This window comes from Oreochromis niloticus, linkage group LG1, assembly GCF_001858045.2.
Source record: "Oreochromis niloticus isolate F11D_XX linkage group LG1, O_niloticus_UMD_NMBU, whole genome shotgun sequence".
Classification (NCBI taxonomy): domain Eukaryota; kingdom Metazoa; phylum Chordata; class Actinopteri; order Cichliformes; family Cichlidae; genus Oreochromis; species Oreochromis niloticus.
Genome location: NC_031965.2, coordinates 33,605,421 through 33,629,188, shown reverse-complemented (window position 1 = coordinate 33,629,188; position 23,768 = coordinate 33,605,421). Strand labels below are relative to the sequence as shown.

Genomic DNA, 23,768 nt, shown 5'->3' with positions numbered 1-23,768 from the left:
TCCTGAAAAGAAATCCAAGCTATGGTTTGTATTAGTTAGAATACAAATGGTTCTGAGGCAGTTATTGTCCTTAGAGTTTACAATTGGCTTGATAAGCTGTGTAATTTTTTTTAAAGAAATTTTGTTAGAAGAAAAGCAACACTTAAATAAAACATCTTACAGGAAACGAAGATCAACATCTAAGTGAATACAATCAATTTCATTTTATTTATAATCTTCTTGGCATCTTAGTTTGAGTACTTTGTCTTATCGCTTCAGTAAGAAAGATAAATGTTCTGCTAGAGATGCTACCTGAAAGCAGACCTGCAGTGGTAAAATGAAGGAATATCCTATAAGTTCCTTGTTATTGCAGTTTTTCATATTAGAAGGAAACCAGATGAAGGCTCTTTCATAAGCATAGCTGTTTTCTGGAATGAAAATATATTTAGTGCTATTTTTTATTTTTTTTAGCTGAATATATAAGTGATAAAAATCCTGAAAAACTTAATCTTCCCTTCAAATGTTCCACAATTGAACCAAGAAAAAACAAAAAAGGTACACCTGCAATGGTAAATGTAACCAGCAGCCATCCGTGGTAGTAGTGGGTAAATCTTAACATGTTATTAAACACCTCAACAGTGGTGTTTCATAAAATACACTAAAGTATTGTTTTGGAATATCAATAATAATCAAATTAATAACTGTAATGAAAGTGACATTATTGGTTAGTAAATTTTAAGCATTTGACTTTTCTCAACAACAAAGCTTGGCAGCATTGTACAGTATTAAATGAATTAATTCGCCTGTGGCCTTCCTCACTCTTACTATATCACACGTTGGAAAAACATAACCTGTCTAGAATTTTTTTTATAGGTGAAAGTATAATGATTAAAAATGTGAGTGACTAAAATGTCAAATATAATTATATATATTTACTGCTAATAAGTGTTAATATTTTGAATAGGTTTTCTGCTGCTGTAATTAAAGGGAAATTAAGTTTACAGTGGGATGGTGTGGTGGAAGGACCAGTGGGCTCAGTGAGTTAGCTGTCACATAGCTAGTGACATATAGCGATACAGTATAAGATCCAGTGGGCAGGTGATAATAACTGAGATCCACCTGTGGGAATCTATTCTCATTACTTTATACTGAGTGGTAGACATAGTCCATACATTATTCATGCTTTCTGCAATATCTTATTGACCTTTGTCAAGGACATTTGGACAGGCATTCATCTTGACTAAATTGACCAATCACAGCTTCCAAATTGGACATATGCAAAATGCAGAGGTGGCATACAGTGTTGAATAATGTGGCCCTTTGGTGCACCCGTCTGTGAGACTGAAACGTATGCACAGTGCAACCTCGTGATACCTGTCTGACGCTAATGCAGCCTGAGACTGATAGCCGGAACCCTGTTCTGACCTTTGACCTCCTCACATTTGAATCCTTCAGTACAGCCATTCGTTGTTTTTCCTCTTGTCTGCTGACTCAAATTAATTTGACTTTTACAAAACATTAGAAAAGGTACATCTGTGGTGGATGTTGTTTGATCAGTTGCTATCAATTGATCTGTGATTGATGTTAATTTGCTTGCTGATTAGATTGAGATTGTGGTAAAAATGTTCCTTTCCTTTTCCTTGCATACAGTTGTATTGCCTGAAGCCTTGTTGCTCATGCAGAGCTTGGCAGTAATGCGTTTTACCTCTGGTGACAGGAACTGAAGGTTTACCATTGATTTTTAAAATGATTACTTTCTGGAATATGTATGACTCTTTCCTGCCCTAAATAGATTTTTTCTTTTTAAATTTAACCCACAAGCACAAATAATGACTGCTAAAATTATAGTAATTCAAGTTCTCTTATGATTTTTGTAGTGTTTCTTATTGCATGTGCTATTTTTAAAGTAGAAAATAAACTTCCATCTATATAGAATGATTTTAAAATCTGTGCAACATTTGGACTTCCTGTGCTTGCACTGCCTGACTAAAACACCTTAAACACCTCTGGTTTGTTCACACTTCTAAAAATATTTTACTTCACTCCTGAACAGCAGGCTACCATTTTAGCACGAAGCCACAGCACATAATTCAGTTGTACCGCTGTGATAATTGCATTTGTCTGTCTGTGAGTGTAATAGTTGTAAAGTTGTGTAAGGATACATCTGTGTTTGGTGTATTTTAATGTATATTCGGCAGATGAATGCTATATATTCTTTGTTTCTGGTACTGTTGCTATTTTCATTGGAATTCACATGTGAAAAAACTTGTAGGAAGTCATGTCAGTTAAATGTTAAGCAACATTAGCTGATATTTGTGCAATTGCTTAATGCTAATATATATATATTTTTGTTTTCGTGTTGTTGTTGAGGCTCGTTATGTTGTTGTAATATTGCTGTAACTGTTCACCGTGTGTTTTATTCCGTCTGTTACTGATATTAATTATGCTTATTTTTTAAGGCGTCTGGATGGTGTGGTGTTCGACTGCGGCTGTGACATCCGTTGGATCCAGTTGTGGCATCAAAGAGGAGAAGCAAAGCTTAACACACAGCAGTTGTACTGCAGGAATGGAGCCTCCAAGATACGACTGGAGAACATGTACATCCACAACTGTGGTAAGTGTAAGAGGAGGGGGGAAAGGTGAGGTCTGTAATTAGAAAGGGGAAAAAAATAAAAAGAAAGAAGAAGCAGCAGAGGAGGTGTGGTAAGAAGAGGAATAAGGCAGAGAAAAGAAGATTGGCTGACGACAAAGCAACACAAAAGCAGGGGAAGGAAGGCAGGGGTTAAAGGTGAAGTAGAGGAATGAGAAGAGAAGCAAGGAGAGTAGTTGAGACAGGAAAGGGAGGAGGTGTGACAGAGTTCAGAGGGTGAATCTGATGTGAGGAGCAGTGTGTTGATTCTGACAGAGGCTGGAGTCTCTGCAGTATTATCTCCTGGCGGTGACTCATCCCTGTGACACTGTGGAAGCATGTGAGTGTTTGTATCTGGATGTGTGTCCCGCTGCTTCCTTTGTGCTAATTTTATAACATTAATGAAAAGTGATTAATTGATTTGGTGTGAAAGTATGTAGACACCGATGGCGACAGGCGTGCATTAACGTGTGTGTACGTGTCTACGTGTATGTTTTCAGACTTACCAGAGATCAGTGTGAGCCACAGCAGTGTTTTGGTGGTGGAGGGTGACAATGTGACGGTGAGCTGTAACGGATCCGGATCACCGCTGCCTGAAGTAGACTGGAACGTCAGAGACCTGCATTCCATCAACACACACCTGGTTAGACATGCGTATATACTAAAAATAGCAAACATATTAAAGATTTTTTAAATTAATTACATTGCTTTGCACCAACAAATTTTAGCAATGTTTTTCTTTTTGCCTGCTTTTCAAACATAGCTTCAGGCTAATATGCACTTATTAAGCTGAAATAATCCTGTTAATTCTTATTATGATAACTTAATTCTTTGAGCAAAATCTAATGATTGATTTCTCCTTCACTGCTACACCTCATATTTTGTTTTGCATTGCACTAAACTGTGTTTTTACATTTCCTATACTTTAATTATTGCTGTTTGTATTGTATTTTATGCACATCGGAGTTTCAGATTCATAAATTACTTGTAACACAAAATTAGTTCAGGTATGTAGTTCACCTTGAAAGGCCTCAGTGGTAAATTGAGGTGTCAGTAAGCGCACACTCTTGTAGGATTAAGCTCTAAGACTCATTGCCCTGACAGAAGTTTCAGATAAATTTTAAGCAAGTGCTGAAGAACCAAAAAAAATAGGCTCAAGATAAATCATCTACAATTTTCTGTATATTCTATGTATAACAAAGAAACAGGAACAAGATCAACAATCTGATTGGTTCACTGCTAATAATGTCTTTGCATTTAGATGATGTTGATAGGGAAACCTAAAACTATTTACTATGTGGATTGACTTTTTGTTTTTACCAGGTCCAAGATTAACCTATGATTCTGTGATTAGATGTGCAGTAAAGGTTATCAGATTTGGGGGGAAAAAAATCAAAATTGCTCAGAACAAACAACTTTTTTGTGACAGAGAGGCCTGGGTTGAACCCACGGTGAGCCTGTTAACCCACTAATCTCGCTCCCTGAGAAAGGCCCCAGGGACGTTGCAGCAATAACAACTGCAGAGATAAACAGCAAGAAGAAAAGAACAGGAGTCTCTGAAATTGCTGTGTGACTGTATTTGTCATCTGTGTCTTTAATGCTTGCAGTGACTTTACAGATGAAAGCTACTTCAGCCTCAGGCTTGATGTTTTAGGGTAGAAGGATGCTGTATCAGGATGAGTGAAGTGTTTGGGAGTAAGAGCCTGAACAACTAAAAGCAAGAAAGGAAGCATGATTGCATTTCACCATTGGATTCCTAATGGTGAAAAGCAGGGTGGTAATTAGTCCAGGTAGTGCAAAATTTGATAATATTGCTCTTTACATTCTTCCTGCCATGCTAGATCTATGCCAGTGAAATCAGACAGGGAAGTGATTAATTCCCACAGGTATCAAGTAGTCCTTGACTTTATTACGTTTCCTTCCACAGGAATTTAACTAATGAATAATTAACTTTCATTTTAATTAAGTAATTAAAGATTTAAAACCCACTGGTATAATGGTATTTGCTGTACAGTATATCCTTCAGGTACCTAAATGCCTCTGTTTTCTCTGTGCCTCTCACACTTTTCCCTTAGTCAAACGTATATTGGCCCAACATCCACTCTATCAACCTCACGCTTTTCAACATCAGCCGAGATGACAACCTCTTTCAGCTGACCTGCATCGCAGAGAACGTGGTGGGGATGACCAATTCTTCCATCCAACTCAACGTACAGTGTAAGTTGGACTTTTCCTGTGATTTAAATACTATTGAAACTCTGTCCAGGCACTGTAGCAGGAGATTTTAGCCCCATTGTAAACACACTGACACATTTATTTATGCACATTTGCATTATTGCATAATGAGAAAATTATTGCCTTACTAAGTGAAGCTTTGTAGTGCTTTACCATTCATAGTCTATATTAATGCTGCCCATGTTAAGTGAAGGTAAGTATGTTGACATAAAATAGTTGCCTATTATGACTAATTAGTTTAACTAATATCCTAATCTGGATGTCTGTTTATGTTTAATATCATTGAGGTTAATGGTGGGACATTAAGAATCTTAACTGAATTCAGTTTTTATTTAAAAAAGATGAATATACTGTGTGCACACTGTGGAAAAATATTACCAGTCAACAATGACAACAAGAACATAGAGCAATTAACAAAAAAAGAAGTATGGGGGCTGTTTTAATTCTTTTTTTAAGCCTTTGCTTTCAATTTTTTGTTAAGCTCTGAGTTGGGTGATTTTATGTCAAATGTTAAGTAAAATGTGTTGCTACAGTGAAAAGACATGCTGATTTTCTTTTACACTGACTAATTTTCATTTTCAGTTATTAAGAGTCTGTAGCCAGATCGTTTAATTGAATAACTGAAACAAATGCTAAAGGCTTGAAGTTTTGTCCAAAAATTGGAGGTGGTCAGGCTCTCACTGTGTTCGGATCTAAGACAAATGTAGAAGTATTCTGCAAAGCATGGCCTCTTCTCTTAGGAAATCAAATCTACCCTGTAAGTTGACAGGTCACCTAATTCTGCCAGAATTTCAGCCTGATTGGTTATTGTTTTCACTACAGTTTAAATGGGGTCACAACATCTGATTAACTCCTGATCCAATCAATGATCTGCCTCCCTTATTTCGCATATTAGGAACGACACACGTGTGGGGTAACAGGCAGTGCTGCTTTAATCTTTCATTGGGCAAACCTTAATACAACACTGGAACAAACCCATTCTGTACACCTGCGACAGGCAGCGGTGCAAACTCAATAAGCAGATATCTGCATATGAATATACAGAATCTGTAGGCAAGGTGTAAAAAATTGTACCTTAAGCTTCCTTGTTTATGTTTTTAGTCCACTAGTCTGAGTAATTTTGACCAATCACACTTGAGTAGGGGATTTGTATGCCGTTAAAGAGTCTGTGTGGAGAGCAAAAGAGGAATTGCATTTGCCAAAAATGCATTGGCTAACCATAATCAGCTTTGTTTTTTTTTCAGAAATGCATATGGTTGTAAATAAGAAGGATTAGCAGATAATTAAAATCCGTAAAGTCAGTCAACATACAAAATATAAGTTGTAATGCAAAGAGCCATGAATCAAATGCTGGAATCCAGATAGCTTCTCTACATAGAGATAACATGTCAATAATAGATGAAAACATGGTATAAGAGCCTTCATCCTTTCTGGCAGCTAACTTTAACCTGCTAAAATGTTTGACAATTTTTGACAACATTTCACAGTGTTTGATATTTTTCTTACTGTGCTAACTTTTCATAATCCGCTGTCAAGACAAAGAGCAGCCGATGAGAATGGGAATGTTTAGGAAAGCAAACTAAAATACTGGAAAATTTTTGTTATATGATCTTCAGGGGAACATGAATGTCTGTTGTCAGTTTCTAAGAAATCACAGGAATGCCATATATTTCCATCTGAAGATTGCAGAAGATGAAAGATTTGGGAAATATCATATTCACCTGTACTCTTTTCGTACAAAAAATCATTTTCTTCCCTCCAGCAGTTCTTGAGATATTTTCGTGTGGACACAAGTGGTGAACCCACAGCCATGCTGCTAGCATGGCTGAAAAAATGTTAATCTATCATGTTGTTTGCTCAGTTAGAGAGAAACAACCCCAATTAACCCAGCTATAACAGGAATACTTAACACTTGACTGAAGTCACCATAACATTTGTATTGTGTCCCTCGGTAGTTGTTTCTTGGTTATTAAATCTTATTTGCTCACTTGTCATGGATCTTCTAACCAAGACTCAGATGCTTAAAATTTGGAATTATGTTGCTCTGTTGTTGAAGACATTAATCAGTGAAGCCTGCTGGTTTAGTGATTACTTGGAATGAAATCTTGTTACCTACCACTGTGCAAGTGGTTTATCTACACTGGAGGCCATCAGCTTGTCTGGGGACTGTCATGGTTTGGTAAAAACCTGCAAGATTTGGTGCAATTAATAGACCAGTTTACTAAAAGATAGAAAATTTCAACGTATCAGCGATAAAATGGCATTTGAACTGTTTGCAGCTTTATTGCAGAAACATTATAGCATATAATAGTCGATGTGATAGTAAATTCTGTGCCAGTCCTAAAATTGTGGCAACTAATAAATGTATAGGACATGTTATACTGCTCTTTTTTTAAGACATAATGAGTCATTTGTAAGCATTAAATGTATTGGCAAGATGTTCAAAGCCCATATATTTAATATATACATGTATACATTGTCTATACATTATATAACATCTACAGTGGTATTATGGAAAAACATGAGCCTGTACATCTTGAAAAAGGAGTTCCTTAGCCGAACACTGTGGATTAATAAAATGCAAAGATATGTGGAATTGTTCTGATGCTCAATCAGCCAAAGCACAAAAGTATAATAAATTGCTCTATAAAATACCTCATTTTAATTAAAACTTTAAATCAAGTGTGGGCAGTATGAATGCTTGGAGCCTAGAATTCTTGGTGGTTTTCTTTTGCATAAAATGTCTTTCATGGCAGCTTTGATGGGCTTATGTTGGGGACAGAATATATCATGTATTAATGACACTGACTGTCTGAGAGAATAATTTAAAACAGGGGGAAAAAAACTTCTTTATCAAGCAGAACAGCCAAATTATGCAGGTACATTTAGAATGCAATGAGGTGTTGCACAGCTACAAACCAAGTGAAATTGATGTAGCTAATTAGCAAGAATATACCCTCCAGCCCACATGAAAGCTCTGCCTTGATCTGAGTGGAAAGAAAAGGAGAAAGGAGTCTCACCCTCAGCTATGATAAAGCAATGATTTGGTAACCACTCGAACGTATTTCTAATATCCCAACCATGAGTTACAGTATATACTTGAGCTCTTACATAAGTTTACCCAGTGGATTGGCCCTGGGCAGATTTGGGACAGAGTGTATTCAAAGCCAGTATTAATCAAAAGGTGCCTGACATTCTTCTCTTTGTAGCAAGCCTCCTCTTGTAGAACTCAATCTATTGTAGCTGTTTGCGATGCATCATGCTACAGGACAGGGGAGATTTGTCACCAATTCAAACACTCCCTACTGGAGCAGAGCTTGCTAAGGACCATGCTAGAATGACAGATTGACTTTGTACCATGTAGTCTTCAGGGCTTCCTCCACATGGACAGTCTATGGATGTACATCCCCAGGCTTTTTTTTTTTCTCCTGTTGACACTCTGCTGGTGCTGCAAATTAACTTATTAATTTTTCACCACATGCTCTGATGGTAATTACATTTCCTCCCCTGTGCAGCCTATTGTCTCTGGAAATGTCATAAAATAGCTTAAACTGCTTCTCTGATTAGGGAGTAATCTGATTGACAGCGAAATTACCAGCCGTCAAGTGACATTCTCTGCATTCAAAGATGAGTTCCCTATTTTAGTGAAACCGTAATTAAACACAATGCAAATTCTGCAGGCACATTGTTCTTTTGCTGTGTGGAACAATAGCTGCTCTACAGCAGTGTGGACTCACATGTTTTCCTCCTTCAGTGCCGTAGCCAAAGTGTAGCTCTCTATTAAGAGTATGGCACTAATTTACACCTGGATTAGTAGCTCTGCTCCCTCATTAGCTGTACAGGTAGAGCAGGGCGTAATCTCTAATTAAGGATAATTAATGGGGAAATTATGTGATTGAATCCCTGCTGTGACTCTACATGTACAGGTGCTGCTTCTAACAGGTTAAACTTAATCACAAGGGGCTTTAGCCCAGAGGGATTATGAAGCAATATCTGTCCCATGAAGCTGTTGCCTCCCCTGTCACCGCCAGCCACGATGTCCTATCTGTAGTTTGGCTGGAACATGGCATTTGAAATACACCACCAGTGTTACCACTAGATAACATTACAACTAGCCTTGTATTCAGTGTTCTTGCCGATCAAACGCATGTAGTTATCAAAGCTTGTCATCTGTACGAGCGCCACGAGGACACCATGTAGTTATAGACTGGTATGTAGCACAGTAATGACTTGTATTGTATTGACCGAGACTGGGCTGACAGCCGAGCTGAGGGGAAAATGGATCAGTCCCTAACTGTCCATCAACAAGAAAATTTCTTTTTCTTCCTCTCGGTCTGTTTTTTTTCTCTCTCTAGGCTGTATAGTTCTATAGACACCCTCACTCCTTCCTCCTCCTCCTCCTCTGTGTTTCTTTACTGTCATCTGTTCTCTTTTCTTGCTGCACTCAAAATCACAGCTCTGCACACGCCCCCACACCATCCCGTTCACACATACACAAGCCGTAGCCTTTAGTTCAATTGAATGACTTCATTGTCACTATTGTCTGTCACCAAAGCAATTTTTGAAATGACGGCTTTCACACACCAATAAATAGTTTGTTCAAGTCTTTAAAGGGCGATCATTTGGATTGAAAACATGAGCTATCAGTGACAGAGCTGAAAGTGACAGTAACTTTTATTATCAGCTTATCTGGCAGGCATTTCAAATTAATTAGTCACAGTGTATTACTGCTAATAATTAAGCATGATTGCAGTGTTTACAATTACAGCTGTGTTACGCTCAAATGCGTTTTTAGCTCTTCCAAAATCATCACTGGATGGCCAACCATCACAGAGATGCAGACTCAGTATTACTACATGGATATAGATAAGACACAGTCTCTCTTGGAACGGATCCATAGTGTTGACCTCAGTGTTTCACATGAAAAATAGCAGAAATAATTGTGTAAGAAATAAGAAAGAGAGAAAAGTTTAAACCCATGCCTACTTTCTCACCTTTGCACAGCTGGCCAGTCAAGGCATGAAGTGGGTGTGAAAGCCAGATTGACCGTCTTAGAAGGCTACAAGAATTGACGCTATCTCTGACACTAGGAGAGTGTCGGGGTAGGGAATTTCTGGAACATGTTGACAATCTGACAAGCAGCTCTCTTTTGCAATCACTTTCTTTGATCAGCAGTGACAAACCGCTCACTTTCAGTTGTGAAACTGCAGGTGGAGACTCACTGGTGAGGCTGAATGACCGTGTTAAATCATACCTGCAACCCTGATCTAGTTGAATAAATAGGTTTATCAATGATATGACGAATGTGTGTGCGTATGAGCGGTGGAGGTGACAGAGAGGCACTGCCAGGTAATACTGACTGCCAAATATTTCCTTTTAATTCTGTAGTAGCAAAAGTCACTCATTACGTAGACGAATCAGTGGATGAATTGTTTATGAAATGTATCTGATGATATTAAAGTGACAAAGTGCCTCTCAGCTTGGCGGCATTGTTGATTCAGAGGTGTGTTGCTGCATGTCAGGAAAGAAGAGCTCTGTGCTTGTTTACGCAGAGGAGATTTTTCAGCTTATTTCAAGCCTGAAGAGACCTTGTATCTATTTCCTTCTTCACCCAATCCAATGTACTTCTGCAACATGCAGCACCCAGTAAAAGGCTCATTGCCACTCCCAGGCAAGAAACCTGCCTGCTAAATGTCATTGTTCCAAGAACAAGCCTGCTGTGTTTGCTATGCTGCTGTATTTTTTTAAGGTTATTCAGAGAATTAGGAAAGGTTTTCACCACCCCAAGGGCTGTGGACATTTCTCAGCACATAGGGCTTGTATTATGTCAAACACCAAACACGCACACTGATGAGGATTTTAATAAGCAAAAGAAGACTTGTGATCTGCTCCTTCATGTGTGAATGTGTGTAGGTATGCGCTCATTGTTTCAAATGTCTCCTTTCTCACTGCAGTTCCTCCAGTCATCGTGAAACTGGCTGAGCCTGAGCAGCGGCTTGATACCTGCATTGAATTCACGGTTTGGGGTTACCCCCAACCCCAGCTGCGCTGGTTCCACAAACAGAAGGAAATTATAGAAAATGACTACATCCGGACCGAAATGGGCTTCTACCAGGACTATCTCGAGGGCTGTCTGACCTTCCAGAACCCAACTCACATCAACAATGGCAACTATACCCTGGAGGCCAGCAACGCTATGGGAACGGTCACCAAGACTGTGTATGGTCACTTCCTCGAGAACCCTGATGAGCCAGGTGAATGGATAACAACTTTTTATAGACATTTCGTTCTAGGTGGCAAGTGATGTGCATTTGGCAGCACTGATAGTGAACGCATGGGAAAAAGGCCTTTATACAAATGATGCTAGCGCTCAGTGTTTGTGCATTGCCTTTCTTCATTCCTCTGCATTTAAATAAGAATCAAAGAGGAACGAAGAAAATGCTGCCAAGTAACTCTCTGATTCCCATAAGAGCTGGCTCGGCCCACTTTTTGGGAGTGAGCATCACGGTTGGATTGCTTTTCTTTTTTAACTACCTGTTGTATGACTCACAGGTTGCGTCGCTGTTGGAAATTCTGTCGGGAGCATTTACTTTTTATTAAAATCTTCCTTCACAGGGCACAGGTTGCACAGTTGATCCCTGCTGGTTTTACAGCCGCCAGGGTTCATCCACAGTTCAGTCAGGTAGATTGTTCACTTGCAGTTCATGCTGAGTTCACAGGGAGGGGGAATAAACCCACAAAGACTGGCAAATTTCTCCCTATGGTCAATATTGCAAGGTTAATACCTTGTGTCAATTTATTGACATAGCGTGACTTTTTCTGTCTTCTCTTTTGCAGACCCGGTGGAAGAAGGTGAGTGTGTCTATTTTCAAATGTAAGCCTGCCAAATTTTTGTTCAGCTTTGTTTTTTTTCCTGTTTGTTTGGTAAATGTGCACACACACACACACACACACACACACACACACACACACACACACACTACTTGTGTTTGACAAGCACAATTGACTCGGTAACAGTGGAGAAATTTGTTCACTTTGTGTTGCTACTCAGTTTTCTGATTGTGTTGTTAATGTCAGTTGGCATTAAATCATGGCCCCCAGTCAAAAAAGATCCAATTTCATTTTACATGGTTAATGATAACTCTATACACTAAACAAATATGTGATTCTTTACACACCCATGTCTTATGTTACTGTTAGTTGGGTCTCTAAACCAGGACAGCTATCTCTCAGTGGTTCATGCCATCAAATTTCAGCAGACACTTCTCTGCCTTTTTTATTGCAGGAAATTTGATATTTCAAAAGAAGCTTTGGTTTCGTCCTACATTCACAAACATTACATGCACTGTCATAGTGAGTTTTTCTGCTCATTGGGGCCAGATTTACCACTTTATGAGTAGGAAATCCCGCAAAACCTATGAAAATACACTCCAAAATCTAATCCAAGTCCAAAATCTATGCCCTCCTTCACATTTTTCAAAGCCGTCCAGTGGACCAGATTGGAGTCTCTTCCAGGGCGATTCTGGTCCACAAGCCTTGTGTTGGACAACCCTGTTCTAGACATTTCCTCTCATAGTAGAAAACAGTTTGGGGTTGAGAAGCTGCATGAAAACCAGAAAATAACAATAAAAACATTTGAAATAGACACACATCAGTAAGTGCAAAAAAAGAAAAAAGCCCAGGATTGTCTTATAGATAATTCTGTTTTTAAAAAATAACCAGCAACAGTGTAAGCAGGTGAATTTCCAACCCTGTTAGCTGTTGATGTGCGATTGTTTGGGAAGCAGTGTAGTGTAAATGCAGTCATATTGCTGGAACAATGGCTTCGGCCCACTCTCGCTGCATCATAAATCTCCGGTGTGCAATGTGCTGTCTGGCCTCAGGCTGTTGTGGCCGTTTCACTGTTAAACAAAGTGGGCTCGCCTGATCTCTGACCTTCATCAGCATCTTCTTCCATCTCCATATGAGGACATTCTTTCTAATCAGGCATGTATTATAAAGCTGCAGCATGGCCAGAGATGGAGACGGATGGATGCTGACCCTGTGGCGAGCTGCATGAGGCAGGCGGCGACATCACGTTGCTATACATGCACATAGTCACGCAGCTTCTGGGAGTGAGGCAGGTGAGGGAGAGGTGTTTAGAGTGTGAAACATTATGGCAGCAGAGCGCGAGGGAGTTCAGCCATACAAGAGAGACTGACAGGCTGGCTGATACTAACAGTGATGAGGAGAGAGGAGGGCAGAGGGAGGAGAGGAGAGAGGGATGAAGGCTTGGAGGGAGATGGTAGTTAGGACACACACACTCGCACTTCAGTGTGTCTGAGCCAGTAGCAGCCAGTCTACCATGTGGCCATTAATTTGCCCACAATTACTCTCTGATGTCCTGGCTGGAAGCCTCAGACTAGAGCACAAGTTCATTTCATTTCATGGCTCTGCCTCATGACACTCCCCTGTATGCCAAACTCTTGTGTGTATAGGTGCAACATCTAGTATTTGAACATGAAGAAATTAGTCCTGCAGACCGCGGATTCCTGCAGCTTGAGCTGAGTACAACAGAAAATTGAAGTCCTGTGTGGCTATATAATTTTTTGTGCCTTTTTCAGCCGATTTCATTTTATCTGATTTAATATTTGTCAGTCAATATTGTGTTACCTTCTTTTAATTTTTTTTCTGCTTGTATAATTGTGTATAATTGCTAAGCAGCTTGTTGTAATTATTCTGTCTTTCGTATGTGCAAGCACGACCATGTCTTTGTTCAACTGTTCTAAAAACTCCACAATGTCTTTTTTGTTACTTTCATGTGAGACTTGAGTCTGACTGGATAGCAAATTTCAGGCTTTGGTAGGAAACTTGTGACAGGTGTCAGATTTGAATATGCATTTGTGCCTGTGCAGACTTTTAACTCAACGCCTTTTTTCAGCCACAAAATCCATATAAAAAAAAAAACCACACACACTCTGGTCGCCGACATTGTCTCTAGCCTTCACTTGTTTGGTGGATCAAACAAGTGAAGGCGACGCTCTTCATGCTTGTGTCAAAATGCTTCTAAAAGGAGGGCAAACTCTATTTATGTTTTGAGGCACAACATTTGTACACTATTTATTTCCAGCAGTTTATGTTAAACACACACACAAATGAGAAAACTGCAAATGGATATTTTCAGCTGGCAGTGAGACCCATCTGAAAACATTAATCACACCATTTGGCTTCATGGAGATACTGAAAATATGCTCTCAATTATATATACTAGAGAGCACATCAGGTCACCTAATTCGAGTCTGTTAGGCTGTGCTTTAACCCGTGTAAATGTTTCGCCTATTTAGTGTGATAACGGGTGCATAAACAGGTTCATGCAGTGGAATAACACCACTGCAGATAAAAAAAAAAAACTGCTTATTCTTTTGTATCTGCTGTGTTTAGTACTTTTTTCCCTGAGAATACACAGTATGAATTAAAAAAAAATCCTTATACATATTTACTTTAAAATGACTGCTGCAGTAAACTGCAGTCATTAAAGTGTTTTTTCCTGCCACAGCCACTGATGCCAGCTTTTGTGCTTCTGTGTTGCAGTTACACCACCACATTCAGGACCACCAGATGAAGATACATTTGGGGTGAGTTTTCTCCTTAATGATGTTAATGAAACAGCTGCTAAAGATGGGGCCCCCGGTCTCAGCAGAAAGCTGATGTGTGTTTCAACACAAGCATAAACTACTTTTTATTTGTCAAAGACCCCTTGCAGGGCTGTTTGCTTGCCTTGACATGCAGCGCTGAGCTTCAAAGGCTACAACACAGCAAACAATGTTACAGTCGGAGTTATATGTTTGGACTTTAATGATGCTGATGATGGTATCCTGCAGTGGATGATGCTGTTTTGAAATGTTATTTAATGTGGGGATTTTGTACAGTTTCTGAAACCAGTGCTGGTGAGTTATTCCACTGGATTTCAATAATGTGCTTTTAATAGACTTTTTTAATAGCACACATGTTGACATGTGCTAGCAGAAACTCCAATAACATCAATAATGGCTGCTGTTATTGAGGTGGAAAGTTTCCGGGACTTGTACATCCATGCTTCCCTGTCATATCCTAATGGAAGCGACACACTGTTAGCGGTAATTATGCCCGTGCTTTTCCTGCAATGACCAGCTGAAATATCTGTAATCAAAAAAACTCTGCAGTAACATTACAGCGTCTCTGCTGCTACATCTGCTAGCTGCCAAATTTGCAACTGATGGTGTTTTAGAATTTTTGCTTAATGTAAATTAATAAAACTAGAAAAATATTTGGTCCCTAGCTATAGACCTAATGTTACAGTTATTAGGCTGTAGCTGTACTACTGGGGCTGTTAAAAAAAAAAACATACCATCCATAGAAATACCCTCAGAACTTTTTTTTGCTCTACTCGCTTAAGTTGCTCTTTCCTTAAATATAAATACAAGACAAAAGTCTGGGAAATTGCAGTTCCTACAACTTTATAGCAGTCAACAGTTTTGGTCACTGTAGATAGTTTCTTCTGTCATAACAACTACATGGGGGTGAAATTTGTTATAGCTCGCCCTTTTACATTTTAGTAATATTTTTTTATTGATATTATTATCATTATTATTCTTTTTAGTAATTTTCATTAAAGCTTGATGTTATGCATATTGATGATTAGGCTACTTTGAGTGACAGGTGGGTGCCAACTAAGCCACTAGTTATAGGCAGCGCCTCCACTAGTGTTTGCGGCGTTGCTCCCTTTACGAGTATTTTTATTGCATATTGTTATCTGACAGACACAATGACTTGGTACACAGTTAATTGTACTAAAAGCCAGTCTATGCTCCAGTTTTGATGAGTGAAATTACAGCATTCTCTTTGCATATTAATATGTACTAATTAGCATGTATCAGTGTGACGTACCCAGAAATACTATGGATGCACCAGGCTACCAAGCTTACCCATACTGGGTGATAGTTTATCATATCACCCTCACCTCATATGGTCACTTCTGGCCAAAGGGATGAAATGGAGGTTTCATAGCCAATGGGTGTTGCACGTTGGCGCACAGTTTTCAGTACTTAAATTATCCAACAGTGTTCATATAAATACATAATTATATGCAGTGTAACAGGAGTTTCATTTTGGTTCTGTGTCAGTGTAGTTATATACCTTTTATCTACCTAATAACGTCATACTGGAGTTTAGAGCATTCAACACAACTCTTTGTGGGATTATTTTGACTACAGATAACAGTGCTGGGCTACCTAAATATTGAATTTGCCATACAAAAACTACAGTATCTTAATTAACATATTAAAATGATTAAGTTTCAAAAATTCTAGTTCTGTTTAAATGGCATAATATGAATAAACATGGATGAATTGACCTTGAGTTAAATTGCTTAACCAGACTGTAAACTGTAACTGAGTAATGTCAGATTTTCACTGCAAAATACAAAATGGAATCATCAAACAATTACTTTTTTTTAAAATGAAAGATCCATAGCAGCAAAAGTCAAATATTGTGTGTGGTTCTTATCATCACCTGTAGGTGACGATAAACCCATAAAAAGAAGTTGTGTGCTGTATTTTTAAACATCCTGGTTTATTCAGTTTAAATCAAAAATAGCAGGGTTTGATGAGGAGGATAAGCAGCAGCAGTCACTTAGAGTCACATCATACAGTAAGTCTGGCTGTAGATGAGAATCATATTTAAATTACATTCTGTCAACCAGAACACATCACAAACAAGACAGATTTTAACTTTCTTCCACACTGGTGTAATCTACGAGAAAGCAGTTGTCAAAATCTAGTCCCTTAAACTCTGTTTAAGGTGATCAGAAATTTGGAAAGGATTATGATGTGAACACATTCCTCTGATGGCTGCGTGAATCTGACACAGCATCTCATTTCTGCAGGTTTCCATTGCTGTGGGTTTGGCGGGCTTTGCTTGCGTCCTCCTCCTAGTCCTTTTTGTTCTCATCAACAAATACGGCCGGCGCTCCAAATTCGGTATGAAAGGTAAGTCTACACAGATAGTCAGACAAGCAGATCGTCAGGAAGACAGTTAGCTTTGTTTTTCGCCTTTCTGGCAATTGCATCATTGTGCAGAATCCATTTCCCCAGCTAATCTTCTCTTCAGTACGTTTGTTCGCTAGAAAATGTACATGTGCGGTTACTGTAGAAGTCCTACTTTTTACTGCATGTTTACTGAACCACTGCTGCTCTTTAGTCGTATCCTCAAGAGAACTCATTTAGAACAATAATGCTTTTTTGTCCCTTTGGAATCGGATATAAATGGTCTTTGTGATTGTTTTGTGTTACTGTATGCAACATGCGTACATGCTATCTATAAATATCTGCACATAAAGACAAATCAATATCTGTGCTAGAGGAGAGTACACTTGTCATCGTGATACTGTGCATAGGCCTTATACAAATAGGTAAAAAATTTAAAAAAAAACAAAAACGAACATGAATCGTCTTAATAAAGTGCTGCCAGAACAGCTTCAGTGCTTCTCGTGATTGAGCCTTCAGGACTATACTGGACGGACTGAACATAGTTCTTCTAAAAGGATATCCTCTCATTTAGTGTTTTGATGACAGTAGTGGAGAGAGCCGTCTAACACACTGGTCCAGAATCTCCCACAGGAGTTCAGCTGGGTTGAGGTCTTGTGACAGGGAATGCTATAGCGTATGAGCCACATCATTTTCATCAACAGCATTGTCATCCTGGAAAAGACCTCTCCCATTAGAATAGAAATGTTTCATCACCCTGAACAACTTTGTAATGACCCTTCCTTCTAACAAGACAAGTGGGCCCAAGGCATGGAACCAAAATGCCCCCACGGAAACCACCATAGGGCTCAAGCATTCGAGTTTTTCCCATAATTTGAGACCCGTCTGTATATTCGCTGCCTGCTATGTAGGGCGATCACAGAAGGGCTCATGAATTAATTAATGGACTTGGGGCTGTCGATCATGATGAGGAATTCAATAGGATTAATGTGGCTTTTGTGCATGCTGAGCTTTCACTTTGGTTCAGCTCCAGGTTTGCTTATCTCTTCAGCGTTGGCGTCGTAGAAGAGGAAAAAGGCGCCTTAGTGATGATCAAGGCGTATAGAGCAGTTCAGAGAGTAGAGGAGGGGGCGGCAGTGGCTCAGGTCCCGCTGGTCCAGGTTCAAGCGTTGACCTGCCCAGGAGCCAACCACATCTCCTGACCAGTTTATGGGCTGAGCATTTGCATGTGTTTGGTGGTTTGTGATGGGTGATTTTTGTGTATGACTCAGAACAGACACAATTCCTGAGTCACTTTATGACAAGGTGTGCAGATTCCATATCCAGATTTTTTTCGTTTCTGTCAGCTTCTAACACTTGTCCCTTTTCCTTCTTTAATCCAAATATTTTCTAATTACATATGATCATGACCCGCACCTCAGACCATGCATGTTCTTCATACGCACTGTAAGTACAGTGTATAGTGTAAGTAGCATTAGCCACTTCCACCTTTTAATTAAGCACTTTACAGGATTAGAGTTCGTTACTTACCACGGTAAAGAACTCTCTGCTGCAATTATTTGGAGGATGGCAATTATTGCATTGGCCTAAAGCTGGCTCTAATCAAGGATGAGTCTCAGAGTTAATGAGGCTTTATAGACATGTTTGTAATGTCATAGGGACTTTTTATTTTTATTTTTAGCTTTGCTAACAAACATGTTTATGGAATAAAAGCAAAAGCAATTCTTTTTTTATGCAGCATAACAGCAGTTGGACCTTCTGCATTTGTCCATAAGAGATAAGATTTCATTGATGCTACAGCTGCTTGTTAAAGAAGCGTCTGCTTTACTATAACTTTCTCATGTCTTTATTCAGTAGGTGGAAATGTATTTTACACCCAGCAGACCTGTGTGATATTTATTTACGCCCCCAACTATGAGTTGCTATTGTCATTTTTATTTGATTCACAACTTAATATATGCAGCATCAGAAAATCAATATAAATCTGAGTGGAGAACTCACTGCTAGAGATCTGGTTTACAATGTTACCTTTATTTTATACCTACTATCTATTAAAAGGAGAGGCAGTGCTTCACGTTGTTGTCAACACTTAGAGGTTAGCGTGTCTCGATGCTCAACTCTTTGCAAAAGGTTGCTCAAATTCAGTTTTAGTCCTTTCCAAGGAGAAGCGGAAAGGTAATTCTTGATGAGAAGGTACAGACTTCTGCTCAGGGTTTTTTTTTCTTTAAATCACTAAGTGCCATGCAATTCTCCATCAACACTTACTGCTTCATGCCGTATGTTAAGATTGCCCGCTTTGCTCCAAGACACATTTCTCAACAATTTCTGTTCAGACACATGAAATGCATTTCTCATAGATTTTTCTCTTGTCAGAATGTTTCCTAGAGTAATTTGAGTTTAGCTGCCTCATTCAAGATAACAAATAGTTTTATAAATGACTGTAATAGTGCGGGAAAAATGAGCACTTTGAAGCTTGAGCAAATCACCAAGTTGAACCATTAGCATTACTGAAATATACTAGTCTCTTGCATAAATGTCAGCACCATGTAAGGATGTGTAGATCTCAGTTCCTGTATGTGGTACTGTGCTGTACTGTGCTCATTTGTTTGTTCTTGCATTTACTTTAGTTTCACTTTAAAACATTAACCTGTTCCTGGCTGGGCAGGTAGGTGGACAAGGAGCAGTATTGTGGAAATATGTGTATGTGTATATATATGTAAGATATCTGAAAACACAGCAGACGTGCAATGAAACAGTAGTAACCAGCTTTGCAGCCAAAACTGCAGAGATAAGAGAAAATGTCTAGAGACAACCCACTGCCCAACCCACTGTCTGCTTTTCCACAGTGCCAGTAACAGTTGTCATTTGTAGATGATTCAGGATTCTGTTGCCTTGTCAGCATATTGGAGCCATAATGGAGACTTTAGAGATTCCCAGTCATCAACACGTCACAGAAAGAGGACTAACAAAGCTGTAAAACTGACAAAAGCTCATGAACATTACAAGTGACATAGCAATGCCAGCAGAGTGTCTCTCATCAGCTTAACTATGCAGTGTATTGATGAGGACTTCAGGGTTCAGCAGGTGAGTTTGATGATGTGCTTCAGCAACAAAAACATTCAAGGTCATGAGTGTGGATGCAATAGCAAAATTGTGCATATTTATTTTGTTACAGTCAGGGAGTGAGGAAAAAACATTGAAATATCTGGAAAAAAAAAGCTTTTGATAAAATAGCAGTGCATTATTCTGCTGTGCTCACATCTAGAGCTGTGTCTGAGATGAACATATTAAGGCTTAAGGCCTTTTTTGACATCATTAAAAGCAGGAGAAAAAAAGCATTTTGCCACCTGCATTTTTTTCCACAGTTAATTTGAGCATTCACTAAAACTCCAACATAACTCCAACATAAATATACGCAACGTTGATGTAGTTCAGTGGAAATAAGAGATACTACCGTCTCCACTGTCGGTGTGTGAATGAGTCAGGCTATACGTACGACTTAAAGATAGGTGATGTGAGTGTGGACTCTTTCAAGACTTCATGCTGTTCTGTACTAAAGCCCCTGATGTGACCACATTGTGTGTATTTTCCCCTCCCACACTTGTTCTGAAGAATCAGCTGGAAGGCTTGAAGAAGTCATTACCTTTGGATGGAGCCATAATGGATTTTAGCTCCACTAAATCACTGTGGCTCTTTTGGTAGTTGGAGTTTGATCACTGACCGTTTCTGGGCATCCAATAAAAAGTTTATTTTTTTCCTTTTTATGTGTTTGGAGTGTGCGTATGTGTGTGTTTGTGACATAGTCAGTTGATTTGCTGGTATGTCAAGGCTTAACGCCAGCTCCGTCCACTGGCTGCCCTGCATTTATAGCTCTGACTGATACACAGCTGTTTGGTTTATGTGGTTGTAATCGTGGTTATATGAAAGATACTTTACACACGTGTGTGTGTGTGTGTGTGTGTGTGTGTGTGTGTGTGTGTGTGTGTGTGCATATCTACTCATACTGTAGATAACCTGTTGCTTTAATCAATATGTTGTCAACTCACCTCCCAGCTAAAACATCTTGCAGCCTAAGCATCAGGCTCATCTTTCAAATTGTGACTCACACCAGTGGGCTTTGAAGTGTCTTTCACGCAGATTTTTGTCAGCAGGGAATCAATAATGCTTCTTTAGAAAAAGACACTCAGCATGTCAGTAATAAGTATTGAGCTCCCCTGTCATCTTTTCTTATGTTCTGGGGGGAATTACCCCACCCCTGCTGCTGGAAATGCAGCCAATATACAACAAAATGTATATCATTTTGTCACCTTCCCTATCTTTTCAATAAAACCTTGTGAGTCGTAAAGGAGGAGTGCAGTAGACTGGCCTTATTAAACTGGCTGCAGAACCATGAAACTTTGCAAATTAAACTCAAGTAAAAATATTTTTGCATCTAACATTGATCCCAGTAGTTAAACCTCGGTTGGGGATTCGTTAACAAGCTTAAAAATTCTAAAAATCCATTATTGGGAATAGCCTTCATATGCTCCTTCTTGTGTTCTCACTCACATTTTTTGTCGTCATTACAATAGAGTAACATATCCAGTTCTGAATTTTCTAAATCAAATAGTTTCAAGCCAATTCCGAGGGTCCCGGCGGACTTTGGGAATCAATGCCTCATTCTGCTGCACATATCCGAGCTCATCCACAATAGCTGCTGGCAGTTGCTATGTGTTTACACAATGAGCAAATGATACAGGCACTATTTCTGGCCTCATTTCACTACAGAGATTTGATTGGAAATATACAGTGAAGGAACAAACATGTCAGGGGAAAGTGACAAATGATGAGTGAGGTGTTTATACATCAGCACTGCAGAGACTGATGTTTCTTAATAAACTATGAGATACTTGTTCAGTCTGCTATTTTTAGTTTATCACCTACAGTGCACTCACATAGCTTTATATACACCTTTTTGTTATTTGTCATATCGATAGAACAAAGTGATTTTCGTTTTGTTTACCACTCACAACCATCTTTTTTTTCCTGTTTCACCTCTAATACAACACAGTCACTTTATGCTTAGTTTTTGTTGTACAGTAACTTTTATTTTTAGCAATTAGGTCCATTTGAAATTAGGCATCTCAATTTAACACTTAACATACTACAGCATCTAGTATATTTAAATATCAGGAAAAGCTTCATTATTATTGTTATTATTATTATTGTAATTTTGTTGAAACATGTAGACTTCAGTTATTCTTTATTAATTATACATAAAGTGTATCCAAGATATAAATAGAGTTTGGAGGAAGAGTGAAGAGATACACAATCCTTAGTCCTTAAGGTCCAGTCTGAAGTTTCTAGTCTGTGACAATTTGAGGTGCCATGTCATCTGCTGGTGTTGTCGGTGGTGGGTCCGCTGTGTTTTATCAAGCCCAGAGTCAACAGAGCCATCTCCCAGGAGAGGCAGATTTGGATGTTTCATGCAGATTTGGTTTTCCAGCAGGACTTAGCAACTGCCCACCGCGCCAAAACTACTACCTAATGGTTTGCTCACCATATTATTACTGTGCATGACTGGCCAGGCAACTCGTCTGGCCTTAACCCCACAGAGAATCTATGAGGTATTATCAAAAGGAAGATGAGACACACGTGATCCAAAACACCACTATGAACACAACCTGGGCTTCAACACATCAGGAGTATCAGAATGTGATTGCCTTCACGCCACAAAACTGATGCAGTAACTGCCAGTAAAGAAGCCCCAGTCAAGTATTAACTATGTGAAATGAATACTTTTAAGAAGCTTGAGTTTCTGTGCTGCAAATCCTTTTTGAAATATTCTAATAATCAGAGATTCTGAACTTTACATTTTTATTAGCTCTAAGTTGTAATCATCCAAAGCAAAAATATTTGCCTTTATAGATGAGGAATAGACAATATCTGAAAGTTTACCTTTTGAATAAAAAAAATACAATATTCAGATTCTTTACTGGTATATTGCACATTTAGTAAAAAGCAAAGAAGTTTTAGAAACACAGCAGCTTTAAAAACACTATAGGTACGTGCACCAGTACTAGTTTATGTTGCTGAACTTGTAGACTTTTCTCTGTCCATAATTCAACAAAATAACCTTGAAGCCATGAATTCACACTGCTCTGACCCTTTGTCGTGGTCATCAGAAACATTGAGACTTGATTTTGGCTGTTGCAATTTCTATGTAAATAACAACCTTTGGTTTGCACTGGACCTGGTTTGACGCCCAGAGTTGCAGCGTATTGGCAGCACCACCTTAGATTGAAGTGATCAGGAGCAACTTCGGTTTCCGTTTCTTGGCTAAGTGCATTTCAGCACATAGTGAGGCTGGAGCTTGAACAGGGGTTGAACATCCTGCAATTAGTGGACAGCTAGATCTACTACTCGAGCCATGATTGCCTTCACATAGGTGTGGCATAAATAGCGCTAACAAGGAAGGTAAATTAAATTTACTATACAGTGACAGCATCCTGTTAGGGTCTTATTAATGTAACTCCCTAACCACAAACACACAGTGGAGCTATGTGTGTGGGGAAAGTCACTGCCTGTTCCTTTCACAGAAGCTGCAAAGGTTCAAGACAGAGGCTTGGGAGAGCAGCATGCGAGCTAACCATCAATCATGGCTGTCAATCATTGCAATCATCAACCATTGGCTTCAGCCTCCAGCCATGGAAGGTGCCACTTGGTATAGATACTAAAACGAGACTTGAATATGTAACTATAGTTGTGTGAATTGTGACTGTCAGATGTTATATCCAGACATCAAAATGATCAGTGGTGTGGGTGGTCGGGGATGGGATGTTGCTGATGTTGGCTGTCAGGAAATGTTTTTTCTGAATCTGTGAAGCGTGCATATTCAAAAAAATCATGGTGTTAATTTGACCTCCACAAACTGGATGAATTCC

General features: G+C 39.1%; 1 protein-coding gene across 4 annotated transcripts in view; it reads left to right on the top strand.

The window, feature by feature from the left end:
- ntrk3b (neurotrophic tyrosine kinase, receptor, type 3b) overlaps positions 1-23,768 on the top strand; it is a 210,592-nt gene that overhangs the window by 104,043 nt on the left and 82,781 nt on the right. For 2 of the 4 annotated variants that reach the window (XM_003437694.5, XM_019360768.2), the window contains 7 exons: positions 2,439-2,593; positions 3,109-3,251; positions 4,684-4,825; positions 10,798-11,097; positions 11,681-11,695; positions 14,414-14,457; positions 16,746-16,848. In XM_003437694.5, coding sequence (XP_003437742.1) covers positions 2,439-2,593; positions 3,109-3,251; positions 4,684-4,825; positions 10,798-11,097; positions 11,681-11,695; positions 14,414-14,457; positions 16,746-16,848 — 902 coding nt within the window. The remainder of the gene's footprint in view (positions 1-2,438; positions 2,594-3,108; positions 3,252-4,683; positions 4,826-10,797; positions 11,098-11,680; positions 11,696-14,413; positions 14,458-16,745; positions 16,849-23,768) is intronic. The other 2 variants (XM_025907847.1, XM_013265484.3) reach the window with 2 other exon arrangements.